This window comes from Alosa sapidissima, chromosome 23, assembly GCF_018492685.1.
Source record: "Alosa sapidissima isolate fAloSap1 chromosome 23, fAloSap1.pri, whole genome shotgun sequence".
NCBI classification, from domain to species: Eukaryota; Metazoa; Chordata; class Actinopteri; order Clupeiformes; family Clupeidae; genus Alosa; species Alosa sapidissima.
In genome coordinates, this window is record NC_055979.1 from 3927047 (window position 1) to 3951289 (window position 24243).

The window sequence follows — 24243 nt, forward strand, 5'->3', positions numbered from 1 at the left end:
ATCGAAAAGTAGAGTAGGCTACATTTGATATGGCTACCATTCAGAGTATCTGCTAAAGATAAACGTTAGTTTGTCCTTGTAACAATGTTAATGTTTCTTAGCTTGTATGGAGGTGAGTGGTGATGGACAGATGACTAAATTATCAGTGCTTTGAGTTTACAGCTAACTAGCCAAGACGAAAAATAATTATAGTGAACTTCACTTGCTAAAGTAAACGCATGAGCTTTAGCCTAAGTTAGCTAAAACATTAGCTCCATTATGAAAGAAACGGCGTCAGCCTATGTTCCCAGAGCCCAATGGTCCCACAGCCCTATGTTCCCACAGTTCCTATATTTCTAAGGTTTTTCTCAAAATGAAACCGTTCATTTCTAGGACATTTTAAAATTAGGGTTAGGGGTTAGACATGATTAGGGTTAGGTGGGAACATAGGGCTGTGGGAAATGTGGGAACATAGGACTGTGGGAACTTAGGCACGCTCCCAAAGAAACTACTTACCATGGTAGACATACAGGCTAATTTACTGCACTTAAGGGGTGATGCAACAGGTGAACACAGTAACATTTGTAGGTGATCTAACAAAGCCATCACCATTATCATATTGATATGCAAATGAAGTGTTAACTAATTAAAATGGTCTACTACTACTGCTTAACCTACATTTTGTCTGGCACTACAAGTGGATTTGTTTTTTTTAAATATCACCATGGGACTTAACTACTTACACAAACACAGCATTTCCCCCTGATAAGGAGTGGTTGGTGTATGAAGGAAGGCCCTGCCAAGGTAAACAAGTAAAAATCATGCAGCAATTAAAATGTGCATCTGTAAGGGATGTTAGCTAGCTTAGTTGTGCGTGTGGAACGTTGGTAAACCTCACTCCCGGACGCCTCAAGAGTGCTGCTGGCATGCGATCTAGTAGCCTGGGCTTTTAGCTCAATTGTCAGCATTTTGAGATTGTTGTTTTCGGTTGTTACTTTTGTATGCTCTTGGCTTTGAGACTGCTTAAAAGGTACACAATGCAAAATTTTCACCTTAATATAACCTTAAAGAGGCCAATTTTATGGTAAACAAACGTGTAATAGCATAGCTATACAGTATAGCCGTAGTGAGTCACTAACGAGAGATCCAGCCATGCAACTTCAAGAATAGTCAACCCTAGACATCATGAAACATTACCTTCTCAGTAGATATAGGTCTTTGGAGATAGTTTTTCACTGTTCGCCTCCACAATAAAAGCATTTCCATTGTGTACAGGGTGAACAAGCCAGGAGAAGTAGGCTATTTACAACAGCAGAATATAAATAATAATTAAATATAAATATATTGCGACTCTAGGGCAAGCTCTACAGTCGCCAAAAATACCTGAAACTGCATAGTATACATTTAAAGATTTTCAGTTGACTGGTGTGAAGACACAAATACAGAAACCCTGCATCTAGCTCCAACATTAGGGAAGATTTATTACACATCCAGAACAGGCAAAGTTAGAGAATTAAACTGGACATTCTCTGCAAACCATTACCCTGGGGAAAAAAACTGAAGGAGCAGCATCGGAGGATTCAAGAACATTGCTGTAAAAAAAAAAAGATGCTATTAAAGGAATGTTTGGTCTAACAACAACTTGGGGTCTATTTTTAGATCATAGCAAGTAGGGATGGGCATCGTAAGAAATTATCGATATTGATTCCAATGGATCGGAACGTTTTGGAACCGGTTCCCAAGCCTAATAGCAAGTGTAAACTGTTGTTGTGGATGTTAACAACGTTGATCGGAGTAGTTTTGAGTATGACTAGAATATTCCTTTGCAATGAAATAGCATGTAGCGAGCATTGGGGGCAAGCTCACTGTGCCAAAGTATGCATACCGCACAAACTATCCTATTTGTTAATGAATGCAAATAGGAGGAGAGTTCATAGAAATAGCCAGTTACTTAGCTAGTATGACATTATCATCGGGGGCAGCCGTGGCCTACTGGTTAGCACTTCAGACCTGTAACCGGAGGGTTGCCGGTTCGCACCCTGACCAGTAGGCACGGCCGAAGTGCCCTTGAGCAAGGCACCGAACCCCTCACTGCTCCCTGAGCGCCGCTGTTGATGCAGGCAGCTCACTGTGCCGGGATTAGTGTGTGCTTCACCTCACTGTGTGTACACTGTGTGCTGTGTGTGTTTCACTAATTCATGGATTGGGATAGACTAAATTTCCCTCACGGGATCAAAAGAGTATACTTACTTATACTTATAGGTGAGAGTGACATGGAATATGAAAAAGTGCCCCGAACACTCAAAACCCATAATCTAACGGTGTCACACTGAAATCACGTGTGGTTAGCCTGGCTAACGCCAAACCTCATCTCATTGACGTGGTTTACGAATGCCCAGAGCCATTTATTGGGCGCTATGAATGTCTATCAAATGCGTCTGTACGTAGCTCATAACAGCTTTGATGTGTCGTCATTGTCTTGCTGTCCCCCCTCCATTCTGTGATTGGTTCCTTCGTTGAGGTGAAAACGAAGTCCATGGAATCCAGGCTGTCTAGCAGCGTGAATAAAACGCGTGCGTAAGGCAGCATGGGAATACCCAGGCTAACGTGTGGCACTGTTACTGGAAAACATATCTGCACATGTGAATGAAGAGCATTATGGAAGACGACTCATCACAGCGTATTTATTCGCAGACTCCCGCAGCAATGGCCGTGTACTTGCCAGAATCTGAATGTGCCGACGAGCCATTTGAGTTTGATGGCCGTCCGTATTTATTTGAATCTGCCAGAGTACACGGATGAAGAGCTGCAGGAGTGTGAGGAGGACAGGAAAATAGACAGAGAAGAGCAACTGGAGGATGGGTACACAGGTACAGGCAGGTACACAGCCACGCAGCTCAGTACAGGGGACTGGTGCTGTTCCTGTGGGCACTGTAAGCCCCTGCCCACAAGGGAAGAAGTATGTGTTGCCAGGAGTGGGACCTTCTACTCCATGGTCTAGACATGTCAAGGGATAACACACAATGTGTGACAAAGACTGATGATTTTCCTTACCTGACTAACCGGGCTGTCCTTGAGACATTTTTTGTAGGCGGAAAAGACCAGGGGGATCTAGTGGAGAGTTATCCACAGAGTAAGTATACTACAAGTTAACTTTTTTACATGGATGTGATTGCTTTTTATATAAATACATCAGCAGTATTGGGTTTTGATGTGTATGAGATAGGTCACTTGGCCATAGAGTAGCCTAAATGACCATATACCATTGACCTACGTCCTTTTCCCTCCCCCAGCCAGTGCAGACTAGTGGCCTACCATGTGGTGCTGGAGTGGGCACTAAATGGAGAGTGCCTTAAGGGTAGGGCTGGGCGATATGGACCAAAAGTCATATCCCGATATATTTAGGTTGAATATCGGTATACGATATATATCCCGATATTGTTTCCACAAAGTTAGAGCTGTAAAATGAAATGTTCAGTCAAGTATGAGTAGTTTTATTGAAAACTCACTACTCAAATAACAATAAAATGTAAACATAAAACTGGAGTGCCTTTTTTTAAAATCAAAGCTCCGCAAGGTGCACATTTAAATAAAAAAAATATCTTAAATAAAAATAGCCTATAAAATAAAATAAGCCAATCTTTTTCTGAAATAAATATATTTATATGAGAAAAGTAGCGTGCAGTTTCACAGCAGTGCAGAGAGGGGAGCAGTGCAGAGAGCGCCGGTCAGCGGCTTGCGTGGAGCAAGGATCACGGCGCAAATTTGAACTATATATCAATGTATGCGATATGGTATAATTCCATATCGCATTTTAAAATATATCGATATATCTTTTATATCAATATATCGCCCAGCCCTACTTAAAGGGCCTATCACTTTGTACACGGTATGCGCTGCGCTCGCCGCTAGGTTGCTCTTGGTTTAGGTAATGTGCCAAAGATTTTTGTTGTGCTTGCCGCTGGGCTCAGTGCAAAATACCAACGACTCCGGTCAAAGTTCAACCCGATTGAACTTTGACCGCAGCACGCGCAAGAGCGGCAAAGCAGCAAAATGCTTTTCTCAGCGCAGTGGCAGACCAGTTCTTTCGAGCGCAAGCCATTGACAATAATGCATTTCATAGCGCATGCCGCGTGTAATATGACGGGCCCTTTAGAAAGGGTAATATAGGACTACTACCAAGCTGTGTGTAGTAGCAGCCATCAAGGAGAAGTGCCCCTTCAACAGCAGAACCTACTGTACAGGAGGTCTCCAGGAAGCTGACAAGATTTTCAGAATCTTCTGACAATCCTAACAGCCAAACAGTTTCAAATTTGTTGAACATGTTATATTTTTGTATATTCTGCAACATGGTCATATTACACAATTGCTCAGTGTGAGAGACCGAGGCGACCACCCCACGTTTAGGGAGGTGCGCCACTGGATTAGGTGGTGTCGAGGGAAGGCAGGAGACAGCAGTTCCATACAAAAATATAATTTATTTAGTCCATAGACAAGCAGGCAGATCCAGGAAGCACAATTTAGAGTCCAAACATGAAATCCGGGGATCTTCAGTAGACAAACAAACATGTACCGTGCCATTAAACTAGGCACCAGGAACCTAACCTTTCTAGACTCCCTGTCCAAGCAAGGCGACCTTGCAACTTTGGACCTACTTTCCCCTTGCCTCATAACAAGCAAGGGTTAACTTTACATGAAAACAAACAAACATTTAACTTCCCTGGCCCTGGCCCTGGATCTGGATCTGGATCTGGATCTGGCCCTGGCCCTGGCTCTCTGGCTCTCTGGCTCTCTGGCTCTCTGGCTCTCTGGCTCTCTGGCTCTCTGGCTCTCCCATGTGTCCTCCTGTTTCTCCAGTCTATTGTGTCTCTCTCCCGTGTGAAATAAGCCTGCCTTTAAATAGGCTAGGCAATTACCCAATTAGGTCTGGGCTAAACCATTATAGGGAATGCGGGGGTGGTGGTGGTCTGTACCATTAACCCAATCACAGTTAAAATCTCCCGGTATAAAGACATACATACACCTACATACACAGGACATAAACAGCAATAAAACAAACTGAGTGCAGGTGAGTGTGTTTGGCTGCAGTCCATGCAGGTGTGGCACAAGGCAGTTTTTCAAATGTTTGTCGTAGGGGAAAAGGAGAGGACTCCTTTTTCACACTCAGGGAAACAAGGTATGTAATAACAATATAAAGAAATACTAGAGTGTTGGTCTTTTTATATATAAAGTTAAATGAGTGTTTGTCACACAATATACATATTTGTATCTTTATTATAATATACAGAGCACTGTTGCATGCAAAATGTGCTTATGAAGCAAGATGGTCATATTTGCTTCACAACTACTTTGAAACATGACATTGCTTGTGCCACCAATTCTGTCTTGTCAGGCAATGAGCAGGAGCTATGTTATGCAATCATTACCACTGACACAGTGGAGAATTAGGCTATGGTCATCCCTCATCTTCAAAACTGTGAGGTCCTGTCATAGATGGACTTGGTCACCCATTGATGGCTTTGTTTATAGCACTCAAATATGATGAAGCAACAATGGCCATTGACACACACTATACTGAAGAAGAATTACTACTGTTTTGTTTTAACTAATGTTTTGTTTTATTTATCTTTTTTTATTTTGTTTTATGGTGTAAGTAATGGACAATTCCATGGAAAATTATGTTTTTTGTAACATCCATAACGCCAATAAAATGTGATTGTATGGTTAGGTATGATGTGAATGATTAAATATAATTTGAGCATTTGCTATTTTTGGCTGAAGAATGTACATGAGAAAAAATGCACAACAAATTAATGTTATCATTCACATCATACAAATGCCAAGGCATTTCACTGGCGTTATGGATGTGACAAAAAGTCAATTTTCCGTGGAATTGCCCTAATTTATTTAACTATAGGGCTCCAGACACTCCTGTATTTTATTCATTTGTATTTTATTCTGTCCTCTGTGTAGATGTCTTGTGCTATGTACGCTGTCTTACTGTATGTTTTGTCTGTCTGTACTGTATGAGCCTAAGCACTAAACCAAAGTCCAGGCGATGTTCCATCGCACTGGCAATAAAGCATTGACTTGACTTGACTTGACTTGAATATTTATGAGTAAAAAGTAAAGTTTATGAAAGAACCCTTAAGTTGTTTAGTGTCTGGCACTATATTTTATTGCCTGTGGCAAATTGTTTTACAATCTACAGTAACATGGTCTTCTTCCAAACGTAACTGATAATAACAAACTACTGAATTTCATTGTTAGCCCTTCGGTTGAGGATCTTTGCAAAAACTACAAACGTAAAAAATGACAGTTATTACGCACAGTTCCCTCATTAAATTGAATGTAGGGGCAACCTTGTGTCCATTGCAACCACGGCTTACTGGCTCAGCACCATGGACAGCAGACAGAGGTTATTTGGCCAATGTTTTGGGGCAGAAGGCAGTAGAGTGGCTCTGATAACTGCTGATAGTACGTGCTATGACTCAATGAAATGGCAGACCAATAATTTGGTGTCAGTTACTGCCCAGTTCTATGAAGGTATTATTGTAGCAAAAGTCTTTAGCACATGTAACTGCAGATTTTGCATGCGTACACTAAAGTCACAAATGTGTAACAGTAAATTTGAAGTTGTACATATTTTATACCTTGTAAACACAAAATAGGGGCTACGGGTGCACAAATCCTGCACTATACTACAAATTAAACATTTCCTTGTGGTCTCATTTTTGCTTTGGAGTCTTCCTGGCAAAACTTTCGCTGAGGTTTCCATTACTGTCTGTAACTTTCCATTTCATCAGCAGATGATGTAAGTCATGGACTCGTTCTGTGTGTTGTTTATGTTGGAGGGAGGGAGAATGTTTGATGGAGGACAGGCCTTGGAGGGGTCAAGGACTATCTTCCATAAGATTTCCAGGCACAGAGCCAAATGGGAGTTATGGGCACTCTCTCTGCTCCCTGAAGTCTTGTTGGCTCTACAATCTTGAAACTGACACCATTGCTCTCTCTAAACACTTGCATTAGACTGGTATTCTCATCCAATCGTTTCATGAGTAGAAAACGTTTTGGGTGATAAGAAAGCTGGAGTGTTTTTCCTACATTTCAATGGGTTTATTGAATCTACTTTCAACTTTTCACACACATTGAATAACTGTACATTCTAGTTTGAACCCCATTCAATCTCTTTTCAAAGTACATATGAAAAAATTCATGCCATCATCCATGTCACGAACAAAGCTTTATTCAGTGTGAACCTCGTTGGTCTGCCAGGCAGACTTCCACAGACACAGTTTCACATACATATATATTTACATGTATGGCAGAGACAATGCACCCACCCCACCCCGCTACTATGTACTGTACACACTCTTCGAGGAAGCCTACACATGTCTACATTACAATCCCCATCACTCCTCTGGTGTGTACACACAAGGTAAACCTTAAGTTGACCACTCACTGACACACTGTTCCAACTGTTATACTCGTAACAAGAGGCAAAGGTAAATGTTTGTCTCATTGCTTTTAATACCAAGCTATGAATCACCATATTTGTCAGCAGGCTGTAATCGTAAATGTACCAGATCACGATAAAGGCACACAATCCTCCTTTTAACCAAGGTGGGAGAGGAAGAAGCTGTAAAAGGAGCTTGCTGTTTATGATTGCAGATAAGAACTTGCCGTTGTAAGAACTGCTGATGACTTTCACAAAGACTTTCTAGCGCAGTCGCGAGCACACACCTAAATAATCACAGAAGTGATGTTAAAAGGGTTCACAGTGGCCACTGAGAGGGTGCGTGCACAGATAACGACTCAGTGACTCAGCCAGCACCACATAGAGATGTTCCGGCAAGATGATTTGGCAAGCTAACAGCTATTCCTCACCTAAATGGTGTCCTTTCAAAGAGCTTTAATTCATATAATCACTGAATCATAAATAACAGAAATATGGGCTCTGGCGTTTCATTTTGTTTTCTTTTTTGTGGAACAAGAGGCACGGTAAATGAGGATCAGTTCGATCATCTCATAATACAAAACAATATAAATGACAAAGCGGCCCATTTTTCTACAGTGATTGAACAGGTATCTCTGAAGTTAAAGTACAAACAATACCCCGTTGCCCCAGGGTGGCCAGCTCAGGATCTATAATCCAAAATCACATACACAAATACGCACACACACACACACACACACAGTGCTACATGCACACTGCACACATGCACACATACTCTCTCTCTCTCTCTCTCTCTCTGTTAAGGCTATGGTGGCCTTGAGACTGTGATGTTAAAAAGTTCTTCCTTTCACATTCTCTAGTTAGTGTTTTCTGTCGGAGCTATCAATGCTTATACAGTGGAAAAAAATTTTTCACAAATATTTATATAACATGGCAAGTTTGCTTTGTCTTTGGAGGGCGAGGGTTGGAAATTATTATCCATAATATCTACACACAGACACACTGACATTGCTTTGAGACGCACGGTATCTAATAATCAGCACTGCATAATATTTTCCTAATACATAGAGACTGCCACTTAAGAGAGCAATATATCTTGGCACAACACATTACATTTAAACATATATAACACACTGGCTATGATACAGTTGAATATAGTTCACAGTTAACAACAAAACATATTCTTCGCAGGCTGCTAATATTTAATAATTCTTTCTTTAGAGAGGCGCATTCCATGGACAGTTAATAAACCGGAGATTCTATATAGCCCACTGTCTCGCCTTAAAGTGTTATTCTCAGTCATATTGTTGGTCTAATAATGCAGCCTGTGTTGCATCTCCCTCTTGAGAGAGCTCAAGCTGTCCATTCTAGAGCCCATAACCGGGGCTAAAAACAGCCATTCTCAATTTGAAAGCAATGAAAGGGGAGACAGAGGGGTCCTTTGTGGCCAACAGGTAATTAGGGGGCTTCTAAACAAGAAAATATTGTTTACCGTCGTTGCTTGAAGTCAACACAGAGGAACAAGGGCTCGTCTGTTATTCCTATTGTCTTTGGTGGTTATGAAAGAAATTTCAATTAAACATAAGTCACCCCAGCTGATATTAGGCTCATGGATCAAAGCAGAGCTTGATTGAATGGAGCGGATAAAAGCCTTGTTAAAAGTGTCCCTGGAAACTTTGGTGTCTCAGACAGTTCCTCTTGTGTCTGGCTAGACTCTGATTGAGGGGGGCTGTCAAGACAGTAAAAGCACAGTTACAACCAGGATTATTGCTAGGATAGGAGCCAATTTAAGGTTCACTGTAAAGGAGTCCAGGAACTCGCCTTGTTCAAAAACAAAGATTGATCCAAACCTGACAACTTCCATTTCTTCACTTCCAAAGTTATCACTTCAAAAGAGTGACTTGAAAGACACACTGACACGCAAGCGAATGCAAGCACAAATACTTACACACATAGAGACACAAGAGGTGAGAAAACATTTTTAAAGAATGTGCAAGCAGTGTGTGTGTGTGTGTGTGTGAGAGAGAGAATATGCATTTGCTAATGCATGCAGTGACATATCAGTGGTGTTTTCAGGCAGATGAGAGAAGAGATAGCAGGATGAAGGAGAAAGGAGTAGAAGACAAATAAGAAGAAAGTCCCTATGGGCATGGCATGGGAAATACCATATCTAATGGAACACACACACACACACACACACACACACACACTAACACATGAGTCTATGGGCTTTAGGGGTATATTGACTTTCAGGCAGGCAAAGGTAAACAGGGGGTGGGGGCTCTAATAGTGTCTGACAGCTGTGTGTTCGAGGCGACAATTTCTCTCCTTACATCAGCAGTGTACACAGCTCAGGAACCACCAGCAGCAATACACCATTAAAACTGCATGACTGTTCAGCTAACAGATTATAGCCATCCATCTTGTGGTGTAGCACAACATTACACTTTTGTTGGCTCCATTCACGATAGCCAAAAGCATAACTCCAGCAAAAACAAAACACTATCAATTCACATCTGTCCTGGTCATCTCACTTCGACTGTGGGTGCCACTTCGTTTCACGTCTGATTCATTCACCGCTATTCTGTAACGCCACAGAGAGCAACAGATTAATACATTGTGTTGGTGGAGAGAAATTCGTTTAAAGGAACTGGAATTTTGGACAGGGGCCCAGTGTGAAGTGGACTCATTGAGTGTGTCTGCTATCGTCAGCTTCAGAGATGGAGAGTTAGAATCACTTTGTCTAGATCTCCGAGAAGTCCTTTTTACAGGTGTAATATACTTGATGTAACACAAGCCATTACAGTACTTTTATATGGTCTTCTCTGAGGCAAAGGAAATGAGCTTGAATAGCAAAGCAGCATATTGATTTGCAGGTTATTACCAGAGAGAAGGAGGGTATACAGCAGAGGTGAAGCTGAGGTAGACGACTGATCACAATGTGAAAATGAACAAGAAAGCCTATTTTGATGAAAGATTACTCTGTTTAAGTCCATGCCCCTTTTTTATCCATAGACATGCTGTGGTTTTCTGATGGATGCCAGGTCGAATAAATGGAGTATGTACAGGTAACCAGCCCTCTTAAAAATGATAGGTTGGCTGGATAGGAACATCTGATGAAATCACAAAACAAAATAAAAAAACAAGAATATTTTGATGTGATATACGTTATAGTATATGGTGAATGAAAAAAGGTCAGAGTAGTGACTGATTAGTGATATAATGTCACAGATTAGTGACATAATTCACTTTAAGCAATAGTGCACGCACACAGTACCTGTCTGGCTTACGTAAATGCCATGCCTTCTAGTAAGAAAATATCATTGTAACACAAGTTCCACAGTTGTCATGGTGAAGGGTGAAACCATTTTAGTTCAATGTTCAATGGTTCAATGTTTTTGTTCCTCAATAAATGCTTCGTCCTTGATTGCCAAAGTGAAAAACTGTCTGCTTTCACATTAGACAATTTCCACACAAGGCCAGTGTACTGCTGTGCAGTGTTGTGCAGAGGGACCGTGCACATAGACATTAGAAATGCACACGCTGGCAGGACAAATGAGATCAGAGTGAATGGAACAGAGTGCTGCCCCCGCCAGCAGCTCCATCTGTAGTCCAGCACAGCGAGAGGGAGAGCTTGCTCTGTGTGGTCAAGCCTGTCCATGCAAAATGGTCATGAAGTCGTGATGTCCATAAGAATTATACAGCTCAATAGGTAAAAGTATATATTTAGGGCTTGTAAATCTGTATTGATGTGAATATAGAACTGTTTTTTTCTGGTTAGATGGTGGATTAAACATTATTTATACAGCAGAAATAAACTTAAAATGCACAGAATCCACAAAAATCCTGTAGCTGTTAGTTTTAGCACAGAGATCACAACATTAATACAAGAATATTGAACAGCAGAATCAGACGACTAAAAGCCAACTCTCCACAGGTTGAATTTGTCACACAAAATAGGAGAAACTAGCAGCAGAAGCAAATAGAAAAGAGGACAGTTCAAAACCCTCATCAACAACCATTTAACACATTCATTTAGACTGAAACACATTGAAGAAAGAAAAGACAAAGCCAAGACCATAGTCAACTATCTTATCAGAAGTCTGACATGAGAAATGCTGACTAGAAAAATGCAGTGACAGCCAATCGAATAAATAAACAAACTAAAATAAACCACTCTTGAGGAGTCATTGGGGACAAACAGTTATTTTTTCACTCCCTCCACCGCCCATGCCTTCTAGGGTGGAATCACCGTGCTGACCGACATGTAGCTGACCTTGGACATGCCTGTGGTCATGACAGTGACGTCATCGTCGGGCCCACGGCCCTTCCTGCCGGCGCCATGGCCCGGGCACGGCAACGCCCGGCGGCACAGGCACCCGGCACAGGTGCTGAGCAGCGCCTTGCGGAAGCGCTTGTTCATGAAGCAGTAGATGATGGGGTTGACACAGGCCGAGGTGTACGAGAGCAGGTGGATGAGCGAGATGGGGGCGCCCGAGAGGGCGCGGTGGGCCGAGCGCAAGTCAAACGCCTTCCACGTGTTGACCGAGTACAGCGGCATCCAGCAGATGAAGAACATGGCCACGATGACCAGCAGCATGCGAATGACGCGCTTCTTGGCCAGCAGCTTGGCCTCGGACGTGTTGGAGCGTGGCCGCTCGGGCGCACGGGGCGGAGCGGTCAGAGGCGACAGCTTCATGGAGTTGCCGGCCACCGCCGCGCCCTTCTTGGGCACCTGGATGTAGCAGCCGTCGCTTTCGTCACTGCCAGTGCCGCCACTGCCACTGCCACTTGGAGAGACGACACCATTCAGGCCATTTTTCATCCCTAAGCCAGGAAGAGGAAGCAGAGAAGAGGAGGGACATCTGTGATATATCTGACAATCACAGACCATTAGAAATATACCACCTGGGTGTGTGCGCCTGGAAAGGAAATAAGAAATCACTATCTAATGAGAATGTTTATTTTTAAACATCCTCTTGCACTGTTAAAATGTCATCTTTATTCTTTTAAATATAATGAACTTTTATTATGTAAATACAAGACCAAGTCCTTTGTCAAAGCTGCCAGCGCTCGTATCAAAACTCTATCCATCAGAGCCCTTGTGTTTTCATCCCTGACATATTCCTCTGCACAAAGCAGTAGCTAGTCCCTCTCCCGTCGGGGATGAGTGGGTTATGTAAAATACACCCCCCATCTTGATCTGGCCCCATAGATGTCCACCTCCCCTCCACCCCCATGCTCAGCCCTGTCTGGACTCCAGGGGACTGGGGGGGGGGGGGTGGGGCAGCCCTGCACGCTTCACAATGGCACGGCCCTTAAAGCCAAGCCCAGGCTTGTGTACACGTCCCTCAGGACGGAGATGGGAAGTGTAAAGTCGTGTACAAATCAGACTGGAGAGCCAAAGGGGATGGCCTCCAGGGTGTCTCTCTCTCTCTCTCTATCGTTCTCCCTCTCTTTCCCTTCTCTCCCCTCACACAAATCTCTCTCTCTCTTCTCTTGTGTAGGGCTACACAGAACACACACACACACACACACACACACACACACACACACACAAACACACACACGCACACAGTCTTGCTCACTCCAACATACACAAATACATATCAGCAGGGCTTCTGCCCTTCTGCCCCCTCTGCATGGAAACTAGTACAATAGCCAATCAGAAAGGCTTCCTGGGTCCCCAGACTCCTTTCCCTTCTGACAGGCAACTGGGAGCTGTCAGTCACGAGGGCACTAAGTAGTGTAGGGGAATTCTAAAAGCTCCATCAATACATGATGCATAGTTTGCCATGCTTCTGCTGGTTTAAGAGAGGTGTATTAATTTAATCATAAAAACATTTAAAATCATAAAATCATAAACACATTTAATCAGGATTTGGGAAGAAGCTCCGCTGGGAAGAAGCTTCCTCTGAACCTGCTGGTTTTGGTGCGGAGAGACCTATATCCTGTATGTATCTAGTGATGAAATGAGCTAGCTTGTAGTTGAGGTAGCTAAACAAGGAACTTCACTCAAAGAAGACATGTCTGCTCTAATTCAGAAGGTGACTGCATTGCTCCAATCCTCTGTGAATACACTTACAGACACTGTTACTCGTTTCCAGGCATGGTTGAGTGCAACCGGATCTAGGAGATGTCTTCAATGTGTTACACACACATGTGTTACACACAGCTGATAGAAAGATTAAACCACAGCTTTAAATTGCGGAAATCTCAGGTGCTCTCTACCGTCCTCAACAGTTTTACAAGAGTGCTGTGGAGTCCATCCTCACAGAGTGCATTACATCCTGGTGGGGCAGCTTCACTGCACGGGACAATAAAGCCCTACAAACGCTGGTTAAAACAGCACAGGACATCTACAGTACATCACAGCACAAAGACTTATGGGCACACAGCTCCCTGCAATGCAGGACATCTACAGTACATCACAGGCGGCCTCAGGAAAAGCAGGCGCATCATGAAACACTCTAGGCACCCTGCACTGGCACTGGTCTCCTCACTGGTAAACGGCTCAGGGCTATCCGCATGGACACAATGAGATTCAGTGACAATCAGGGATGTAGTGGAGGCTAAATGCAAGTAAATGCAGTTCATCCACCTCTGACATGTATGAGTTTATCCACATCTTACAGTGTTTCCCACATAATTGAATTCTATTTGTGGTGGTAGGTTTGCAGAATTAACTTGAATGCAACAGTTTTTAACAAATTAGCGCAGCGTGGTTATGATGCTAACAGATTTAAGCACAATTTAGCCAGTTTGCTTCTATGCCTTGCAGGACTGTTAATGTTTACTTTAAACAGGCTTGTAGGTTATTTTAGAGACAGAGACAAGGAGAGGCTGTACGAAGGTGCACATAGCTCTACAATGAACAAATTCCATCCAATTTAAATAGTACAACATGGAAAATCATTATGTGGTGGTCAATGTTGATATTGTGGTGGGCCGCCACAAATGAGTCAATGTATGGGAAACACTGTCTTATTAGAATCTGTCAAAAGAGTGTATTCACCAATTTCAACTTTTAACATTCAAAAACTACACTGCAGGCTCGGACTGGTAATCTGTACAACCGGTGGGCCGGTCCACATGTGGGCCGGTGACCTCCGGGATTTTTTTAATTTTTTTAAGTTATTTAGCCTATTTGCGGGCCGTCATGTAGGCCTAGGCCTAGCCTATAAATGCAGTTGCATCCATTTGGCTTGGGGGGTGACAGGTCAATAATTTTGGCCTCTTAATGACAGGTTCAGTGTGTGTTACGATCGCGCCCTACTGCCCCACCCCTCAAGTGGATTTGTCCAAGCAGCCGCTAGTTCGAGTGCATGGTAGCCTAGGCACTATAAGTGCCCTCCGCTAGCTGATGTTAACAGTAGGCCTATTTTAGTTTAACCGTAAACAGCAATCAGAGGTCTAGTTTTATTCCATAAATATATTGTTTTTATAGACGTTAGTTGCACACGCTACCAAGAGCTCATTTAGGCTACTGCACCTACTATAGTGCGGTTCTGTCAACATAAAAAAAAACTACGGATAGCCTACAATTTTCGCACAACTTGGTGGAAAAGTGTAGCGCATTCATTTTTGGAGCTGATACTACTCAAAAGGAACTTCAAAGTATTTCCCATATAGTAGGCCTATCCTTTTAGCTCACAACGAAAGTGAAACTTGGAAAGTGGTCTCTCCACCGAGTGTTACATTAGATGCACAATCAATCGCCACTCGATGCAGGTAAAAAGTAGGCTATCAACTGGTAGGTTAGTAACGAAGATATTGCAAAATGTGATGACGGCACAGAAACTAGGGCAAAAACGTTTAGTATAGCCTACACTTGTGGTGATAGCCTACAGTTAATGTGAATCGCGGACTATAACCAAAGTAAAGGAGAAGATTTGCACCAAATAAAGGCTGTGTTTGTGTTTCTACAACATGTTGGCACAAAACGTAATTTCTGTCAACTATGACGATGTCTATGTTCAGTAGCCTATATTTTTCATTTAGTCAAGCAGTGACATGTGGTTTAATGCATGGGGTAACATGACGTGAGACAGACAGAAGATGAGCCTGTCTTTAGCCTATCCCTGAATCCTGTCCCTCTCAATTTCAAATTACTTTAAAACGGTGTGATTAGCAACCAGAATTGTTTTTTTAAATCCCGGAGAGAGACACCCCCGGTCCGGACCCCTGTGTTATTGTGATTAGGCTATAGGTCCAAATCTAAATGTTTGGGTTCAGTTTATGAAGTGTTGCTACAGCATAATACTGTGTGTTTGTTATTTATGGGGGGGGGGGGGGGGGGGGGTGTCGGTCCAGTGGTGGGCCGGTCCAGGAGAAAACTGCCAGGGTCGAATTTTGCTCCCAGTCCGACCCTGCTACACTGTATTATCCACATTCACAATATGTACACTCACCATCAACCATTTAATACCACTGGTATTCTGAATGCCTTTCTTAAAAATCTGATACCGCAAGACGCAGTACACCTGACCGTGATAATAGAATTCATAGTTTACGGTGGGTATTACGGAAGGCATGGCATTTTACCACTACACCCCTGGCAGGGCCGGCCCGAGGCATAAGCGAACTAAGCGGCTGCTTGGGGCCCGGGGGCCCCCAATCGAGTTTCTTTTTTTTTTTTACATAATAAATAACGTAAACAAGTGACATCAATGAATGAATAAATGAAACAATTAATAATTCAAAACAAGAAAATTCTGATTTCATGATAAACATGCCTGCCTACCTCTACTGTGTCTGCCAGCCTTTGAGTCACGCGCATAAACTAGACACCTCGGGTGCATAGACAATTCGTGCAGACACTGCATCAAGTTCAAAAATCGGAAGAGACGGCAATGTTAAGACAAGTCACAAAAACGACGTATCCCTCTGGTGCCGAAAACAGAAAGAAGAAAATGACAGAGGAGGAGAAAAACGAGCAAGATACAGGTATGTTTGCATGATTATTTACAGTATGTTTTGTGCTTGAGGTAGCTAGCTAGCTGTCATGATCTAATATAAGCCATCACCAGAGCTAAATCCCCGCCATCAACAGAGAAATGTCTCCCATTAATATACATTTATCTAGGTGTATTTTAGATGTCAAGGATATTGGGATTGTTTTGGATGTTCAATCAAGCATGTTCCCTAGCCAAAGGTGGGCTTATGTTGTAAATTGAAGTTAGCTAGCTGACTGAAGTGGACATTAGCACAGTAGCTACATGAAAACGTAGCTGAAGGCAAATTTACCACAGAGGGATTGTTTCTGATTTCGCACTTGAAAGTGTTGATAGTTTATTACTGTTCTATAATATGTGACATAGTGGTAAGTCTGATAGCAACAGCAGGCTAAGCACAGGCTCCCAGTCCCAGTCCCAACCCCAACCCACTGACTAGCGCGACTCTGGGCATCGGTAACGTTCCAGCTTCATAGGCAAAGATGGAACAGTACGCTCTGCTCGATCTTTGGAGAGAGATGGTAGTGTTTGAGAAAATATACCATGTTGGGTGGGGAGACTTCTGTGATGAAAATAGACTTTTTGATTAAGATAGTGGCAAGTGATGTAGCGGTGCTACCCTAATATTTAGGCTGCAGTAGATCACCATGTTAAGCGTTCACTATACGGCAATTATGCCTCATTTGCCAATAGAATATGAATTGTTAGATGTGGAATTGCTTGTTGATGAGTGTAAGTAATGATAGCAAAATCAACTCATTCTGCTCGATCAAATATGCACTTATGCAATATTTTAATTTTTTTCATCAAGTGTCTGCCTCCATGGCTGATGACACAGAAGGTGAGGTTTTCTTGATGGCAAATGGTTACATAGCCTGTTAATATGACATGACACATTTAACATAGTTTTTTTTATTTATTTATGTATTTATTTAATCATTGCAGATTCGTCCACTGCAGAGTTGCAGATGCCTGAAAGCCAGGAACGAAGTAGGAATAAGTATCTATTTTTTGGGACATTTTATTTTTTATTATTATTGTTTGTCTATTTTGGTTTTATTTTGTAGTTGAAGATTGCTCATTTAATGCACATTTGCGGATTTATTCTGCAAATCTGTTGAAAAACAAGTCATTAAACTGATGTACTTGTTTACAACAAATACAAATGCTGTTGTATTTTGTTATTTGTCAATTCAACTTCAGTAAACCACCCTTAGTGCTTCACTTTGAATATGAATGTTTCAAATAAATCTGTGATTTTAGTACCCTCTAAGATTAAAAGGTGACAGGGTTGGTGTAAATAACAACTATATTAATACATTGGTTTACCAAGCACATGGGGCCAGAAGTCTAGAGCGGAGCCCCAAAACATTTTTGGCATGTGAGCAAGGATGGATTACTGAATGAGCCTACCGAGTCCTTATGCATCTGTGTCCAGGGGGACAGTAGTTCATAATCAGTCACTGTATTAATACATAACTGTATTAATTCAGGGCTTAAATTTCACTGCGGGATTGCGGGTATTGCGCATAATTTGTTCAAGTCCCGCAACTCTAGCCATCATAATGCGAGAAATTCCCGCATACACTTTTACAGCCTGTCTGATGACGTTAATATAGCCTAATCATTAAGTGGCGTGAATGCGGTGCTATTGACCGGACTGATCAACTACCGAGTTGAATTGAACATAGCCTCATGCAGACGCACACACACACGGAGAGAGAGAGAGAGAACCACTTTGCGTTTACGCAAATAGGCTACGCTACCATGGCAAACTTTTACATCTGGAAAGAGCTCCTTGGTAATTATCCTGCTAGCTCAGTCAGGTCACGTCAACACTTGATCCCAGAAAGATGGTCTTCGACATGTTAGTTTTTTCAACATTTATTGTATCTAATGACATAGAAAACATAATGATTTGCATACACATACCGCACTGTGCACAACTTTTATTCACTAGCGACTATAGCCTAAAACCGTCAGGTTGAAGGGGGGCTAATTACTCCATAGAATTACTCTCACGTATTTTCTTAAAGTGACAGGCACTCAATTACACCTACTCATCAGCAATGTGCACTCAATTGGACCTACACACCACATTAAAGATATGCCTAAGTGTTATAGGTTAAACGTCAATATGAGGCATTCAAATTACTAAATATGTTTAGCTACTAGTAATTACTAGTAAAATGCTATACTTTAAAAAAATGCATTATTAAATAAATACACTCTATATGAATTCAAAAATATATGATAGAAACATATCACATAAGCTATCATTTTCAGTGTGTGTTTGTGTGTGTGGAGAGAGTCAAGCAGAATCTAGGATGTCCACTGTTGTGAATGATCCCACTACAGTATATATTACTGATGACGTCAGGGTGGTGGGGGCCCCAAAATCAAACACTTTTTTAAAAAAAGTATCGAAGTATTGAAATCGCAATTCTTGACTTGGTATCAGAATCGACCCCCCCCCCCCCCCCCCCCAAATTGTGTAAATCCCCCCTACATTAATAACCTAAGGGGGGAATTCCCCCCCATTTTGAAAAATGAATTTTAAGCCCTGTTAATTTATAATATGACATTATAGTGTGAAGTTGTCAATTATCGCCAAGCACAGGTGACTCTGCGTTGTGGGAGGGGGCCCCCAAATCAAATTCTGCTTAGGGCCCCCAAAAGGCTCGGGCCGGCACTGCTAAATGTGGTACATTCTCCAGCATCTGGGAGCACGCAGAGCAGGTATTCGACAGAATCGTGTCTTTTCTGTGTTGGGTATAGGTTTGGGTTTGGTCCACAATTTGGTTATTGGGTTTGACTACTGCATTCATCTCGAAAAGCAGCAGTAGTCACTAATAGATTTTGTTCACAACATTTATCCAGAGGAACACATCAGGGTTGCCCTTTCAGTCCACTGCTGTTTGTTTTTCCACTGCTGTTTGTCCACTGTCAATAAAGCTTAGAACCACACAATCAATATATGGTACAGTAATAGCAGGATGGGGATGGAATATACAATTTCTTTGTATGCTGACTGTCTCTTAATTTATATAACAGAACCAGTTTATATAACTGTACAAACTGTTTTTGCATTGCAACTGCATTTCAGACCACACTTCTGATACGTATTAAGATGGACCAGCCTCTGACTGTTTCAGCTGTTTCGTTTGTAAAACTGAATGGTGGCTCTCAAGACAACTTGTCGTTTTTGATCCCTAAAGACATTACATGTACACAGACATGTACACAGACATGAAAAAAACATCAATCCTACAGTGAAAGCTGATGGTTTGTGTCGGAAGATGTAGTTTATATAACAAGAACAGATAATGTGAACAAAGTGGCACATTTGACACTGACATCAGCCAGTACACTTTTATTTGCTTTCACCTTTTTTTCTGGCAGTTTTAGGATTGTTGTTTGCAAACATGGCGCTCATAGGTGCTCTAAGCGATGTAACGTCATTTCTGTTGACATTCAAACAAAACAGAGAGCTAGCTCCGCCCTCCCTCCTCCTCCTTCATGTGCAACTGAAACTCTCCTGAACGCTCATCTCATTGGTGAATAGCTGAAAATGTTTATGTTTTGTGGTCCAGACTGCATCAGGCTGCTTTTGTTGCCGTTTTTGGAGCCTGGGCTGTCTACAGAGACCACATTTTTACAGTGTATTCAGGGGACAGGCAGCTAGTGGATTGTGGGGACATGTTTGCTGTATGTGACAAAAAATGTTTAAGCTGAGAAACCACATAACATCGCTTAGAGCACCTTCAACTGGTCAAATAGCCTGTGGTATATTGTGTAAAACTCAGGAATTCTCAGCTAAACGTCCTATCAAATCTGCCACCCTTGAACGAAATGACCTTTCAAACGCCATCGCAATGCCCTCCATGAAAATGACAGCCTCGAAGTGCCTCAACATGATTGCGAAGATCTACACTGGGGTTTTTGCTGTTATCACAGTCAATACAGGCAATCCAGCTTTGCAGGGCCTGTTGTTTGGAGATGGATGGGTCTCATTAGAGGTGCAATTTAACTCAGCGAGATGGTGCCTGCACTCCGCCCCTAAGATCGGCGACGGACCTGTCCACAGGCAGAGAGACAGATCGGCCTCTCCAGACACAGACTGCCCTTGAAGTAGGCATTTATTCTCACGTTTGGCACCACGGTGCGATGGGCAATAACCCTCCACAGCCCGACATAAAGTATCAGAAGGCTGGCCCAAGGGATGGTAGAAAGGCAGAGATTGGCTGCCCGTCCAGCCCCAGGCAGAACAGCCTACATCAGGGCCATCCACAGCCGGTTCCAACCAAACAATCATACAGGGCGGGACAGGAAAGCATCGACTGCATGGTGATCACTTTTGTAGTTGGCTGTTGAGAAGGGCAACCAGAGGGCATCGTTGGGCGCACCTGCCATTCAAATTCAAGTTTGGTTTATTGTCATATGTATTTAGTAGGCCTAGTAGGCAGCCATCTGCTGCTCTTGATTCAGCAGTGGAAGTCACTACTGGCACATAGTTTGTGTTTGTGGGTCATTAGTCTACAAATTCATTCTGTGACCATTTGGAAAATGATCAAAATCAGGAAGAGAATTGCCAGAAGAATGTCTCCACGGAAATTCTAATTCTATCTATTCTAGTTGTATCTAATCTAGTTATCTTGTAATCTTTTCCAGTGTCCTCTGAAAGATTCAATTTATACTTTATTTGCATGAATAATATTTCCTAATACACCAAAACTATTAAAGACATTTCTGAAAAATCATGACCGCTGACACAGAACTGAATATGTGTTCAGATTCTTACCAGAGGCCTCATTCTTCTGCTCCAGCTCGAACTGGATGCCCCGGTAGAGCTCCCGGGAGATGAGGCCGTAGGCGATCATCATCACCACTCCAGGGATCAGGAACAGCACCAGCAGAAGCAGGATGTACCTGCCACAACACCAGGACCAGGAACACATGCTTAGTGTACTTTATTGATTTGACTTCTACTTAATGTACAACTTCCTCAGTTTGAGTTTCAATTCCTTTTTTTCTTACTTCTTGATATAAAGATGGAATGAGATTTTTGTGAATCACATATTAATGATTTCACATTTATTTCCTTTTATAAGAGTTTTAAAAAGTGGGAACATACTGTACATATCAAATGGTTTTAGGGAACATCTGCTGAAAGTGTATGTATATTTTCGACTTACACACACTTACATACTCTTCACTAACAGCTAAAGTGGAAGCAGAAAGATACAAAGCACACAACCCATACAAATTAAAATGAGCTGCATAAAAAACATGTAAAAATATCACACGCACACACACACACACACTCACACACACACACACCCTTGCCCCTGTGTTGATGTGAGGACAGTGTGGCGCTGTGAAGCGTGCCCCACCCTCCAGCTGGGAGCGTTCATTACGCATCAGCCTCGTTTTCGCACCCTGGCCCCTGACGCCACTCTCATGGTCTGCGTGGGTGTGTGCCCCACTAATAGGGACGCCTCTGCACCCCCTCTGTCATTGACCCCCCCCCCCCCCCCCCCTCGGATCGCTCCTTCCAAAGTGACCTCTTTTTCATCTTCCCTGCTCTTTCGCTTTTTTCCTCTGGGGTCTGAGATGCGTGAGGAGGAGGAGAGGGGGGGAGAGAGTGTGCATGCGTATTAAACCGTTTCATCTTTGCCATCTCTTATGGCTTTCAAGTTGGTCCCTAACAAAAAAGGGGAAGCCAATCAAAGCCAAAGCACACACACACACCCAAGGGACACCGCTGGGTCCAAAGAGAAAGAGAAACACAGAGATGGAGAAAGGAAGGAAAAAAGAAATACAATGAGAGGAACTGTTGATGAGAGATTATACAAACAAATACACTGGGGTCTCTCTCTCTCTGTGTGTGTGTGTGTGTGTACGTGTGTGTGTGTGTGTGTGTGTTCACCTCCAACACCAGCTCATATCAGGGGCGGGCTGCAGTGGGTTGAATTTATTTCGGGCTGTAGAGAAGCTCTTTGATTCCTTGTGTGTGTGTGTGGGGTGGGGGGGGGTGTGATGCTGTAGAGAAGCTCTCTGATTCCCTGAGCAGATGGTTCCTCATTTTGCCACCATAGCACCTTCACCTCCGTCACTACGCTAGAACACAGATCAAAGCAAAGGTGCCCCTCACCTGCCGAGTGTTTCCGTCGCCATGAATGACGTCTCTGACACACCTTGCAGCTGCCTCGGGGAGCTGTCACAAGATCTACAGCAATTAGTCTGTATTCACACTCCATCTGCTGCCAGGCCTGTGGAGGATAGCTCAACTACCATATATTGAAGTCTTCTGTATATCTATGTGTAGGTGTGTGTCTGCAAAAGTGTGGTAAGCACAACAGTCTGTAAGAATCTCTCTCTCTCTCTCTCTCTCTCTCTTTCTCTCTGTCTGTGTGTGTGTGTGTGTGTTTTCTCCCTTCTTTCATTCTCTTGTTTGCTGTATTTGTTCTCTCTGCCTGTGAAAGCCCCCACAGGACATATCCAGTAATATCACACCCTAGCATGGACGTTAAGTGTGCATTCGAGGAAGTGAGTGTGAATGTGTGTGTGAGTATGCCAGCAGTTTAATTGCTCAAAACTATTAACAGTATAAAAATCCCAGTAGAGTTCCTCATTCTCCTTTGTTAGCCCAACAGACAATGGGCAATTACTCACACACACATACACACACACAAGCACTGAAAGCTTAGAGACCAACATGACAGTTTATGGGTACAGCTTAACATTCAGGAATGAGATTTTCCCGTCTGGAGAACTGACTAAATAGCTCTGTATCTCCTCTTGAGGCAATGCCCTTCTAACGCCTCTCTTTAAGGTCCACTGAACACTGAACAGGCTTAACTAAACCATCCTTTCTTTCCGTCTGACTTTGGAAGAGCAACTTGTCATGTATTGCTGCTTTGGGTTAACATGTGAACAATGGAAGAGTGATGTTGGAGTGCTGTGACACTGGCTGACGTTGATTGAAGGACTCTTTCAAAGGGCTGTCTGCCTGACATTCAAAGGCTTCCCTCCCTACCTCAGTTTCACTATTCTAAGGGCAAAGCTATAACCGTGCATGACAGGAAATGAGTTCTACCCACAAGAACACTTAGATACAAGAGGAGGAGGTGGACTAAGTGATACAAATGAAACTAGATGTAGTTTGCAAGTTGCCTCTTTTAGCTCATTTGAAGCTGTGACTTTTCAATTTGCGCACTGGGTTAGCTTTTATTGTCTGCGGTATACATTTACAGAGCTATGCTCAGTGGAACCTACAACACAGGTCTGTTTATTGAGGTCTTAAATGATATGCGCATTATATAGCTATACTCAAGGGTGCTTACAAGTGTTTAAGGCCTAATACATGTGCAAAGTGGAGTTTGTTTAAGATAAAGAGACTACTAACGTAAAATGATTCCACAACATGGAATCTTCTTTCTGGAGAATCCCCTAATTGTTTCAAACTCTGCCAAAGTCATCTTTTCCTGTCTCTCATGGAAGTAGTCGGCATTAGCCTTAATAGGTGTCGTTTAGCGAGCCTAATGATATTCAAACATCAACAGAAATAACCATGTGAGGCCTTTTCTTAAATAGAATACATCAGACATTGCATACATCACCACTCATAATCATTCCAACATTTTGACATTTAGGATGAAAACACTGGTCTCTGTAGGCTAAAAATATTTTTGTTATGGTCAATTGGCTTGAAATGGTCTACTCACTGATTTCCAATAAGAGTATCAGTCTGGGTCTATTGCATATGCATATAATCATATGAAGAGTTCAGATGCAAAACCCTCTAAATCCGTCTGACCACTTTTCTTTTAAATGAGCATTTAAATTCAGGCT

At 42.6% G+C, this 24243-nt stretch overlaps 1 protein-coding gene across 2 annotated transcripts in view; it reads right to left on the reverse strand.

Moving 5' to 3' along the window:
* Positions 1 to 7209: 7209 nt before the first annotated feature.
* Positions 7210 to 24243, reverse strand: part of LOC121698998 (cholecystokinin receptor-like) — a 35002-nt gene continuing 17968 nt past the window's right edge. For both annotated transcript variants that reach the window (XM_042081583.1, XM_042081582.1), the window contains exons 4-5: positions 21191 to 21318; positions 7210 to 12262 (exon numbers count right to left, since the gene is read on the reverse strand). In XM_042081583.1, coding sequence (XP_041937517.1) covers positions 11673 to 12262; positions 21191 to 21318 — 718 coding nt within the window. In that variant the 3' untranslated portion in view covers positions 7210 to 11672. The remainder of the gene's footprint in view (positions 12263 to 21190; positions 21319 to 24243) is intronic.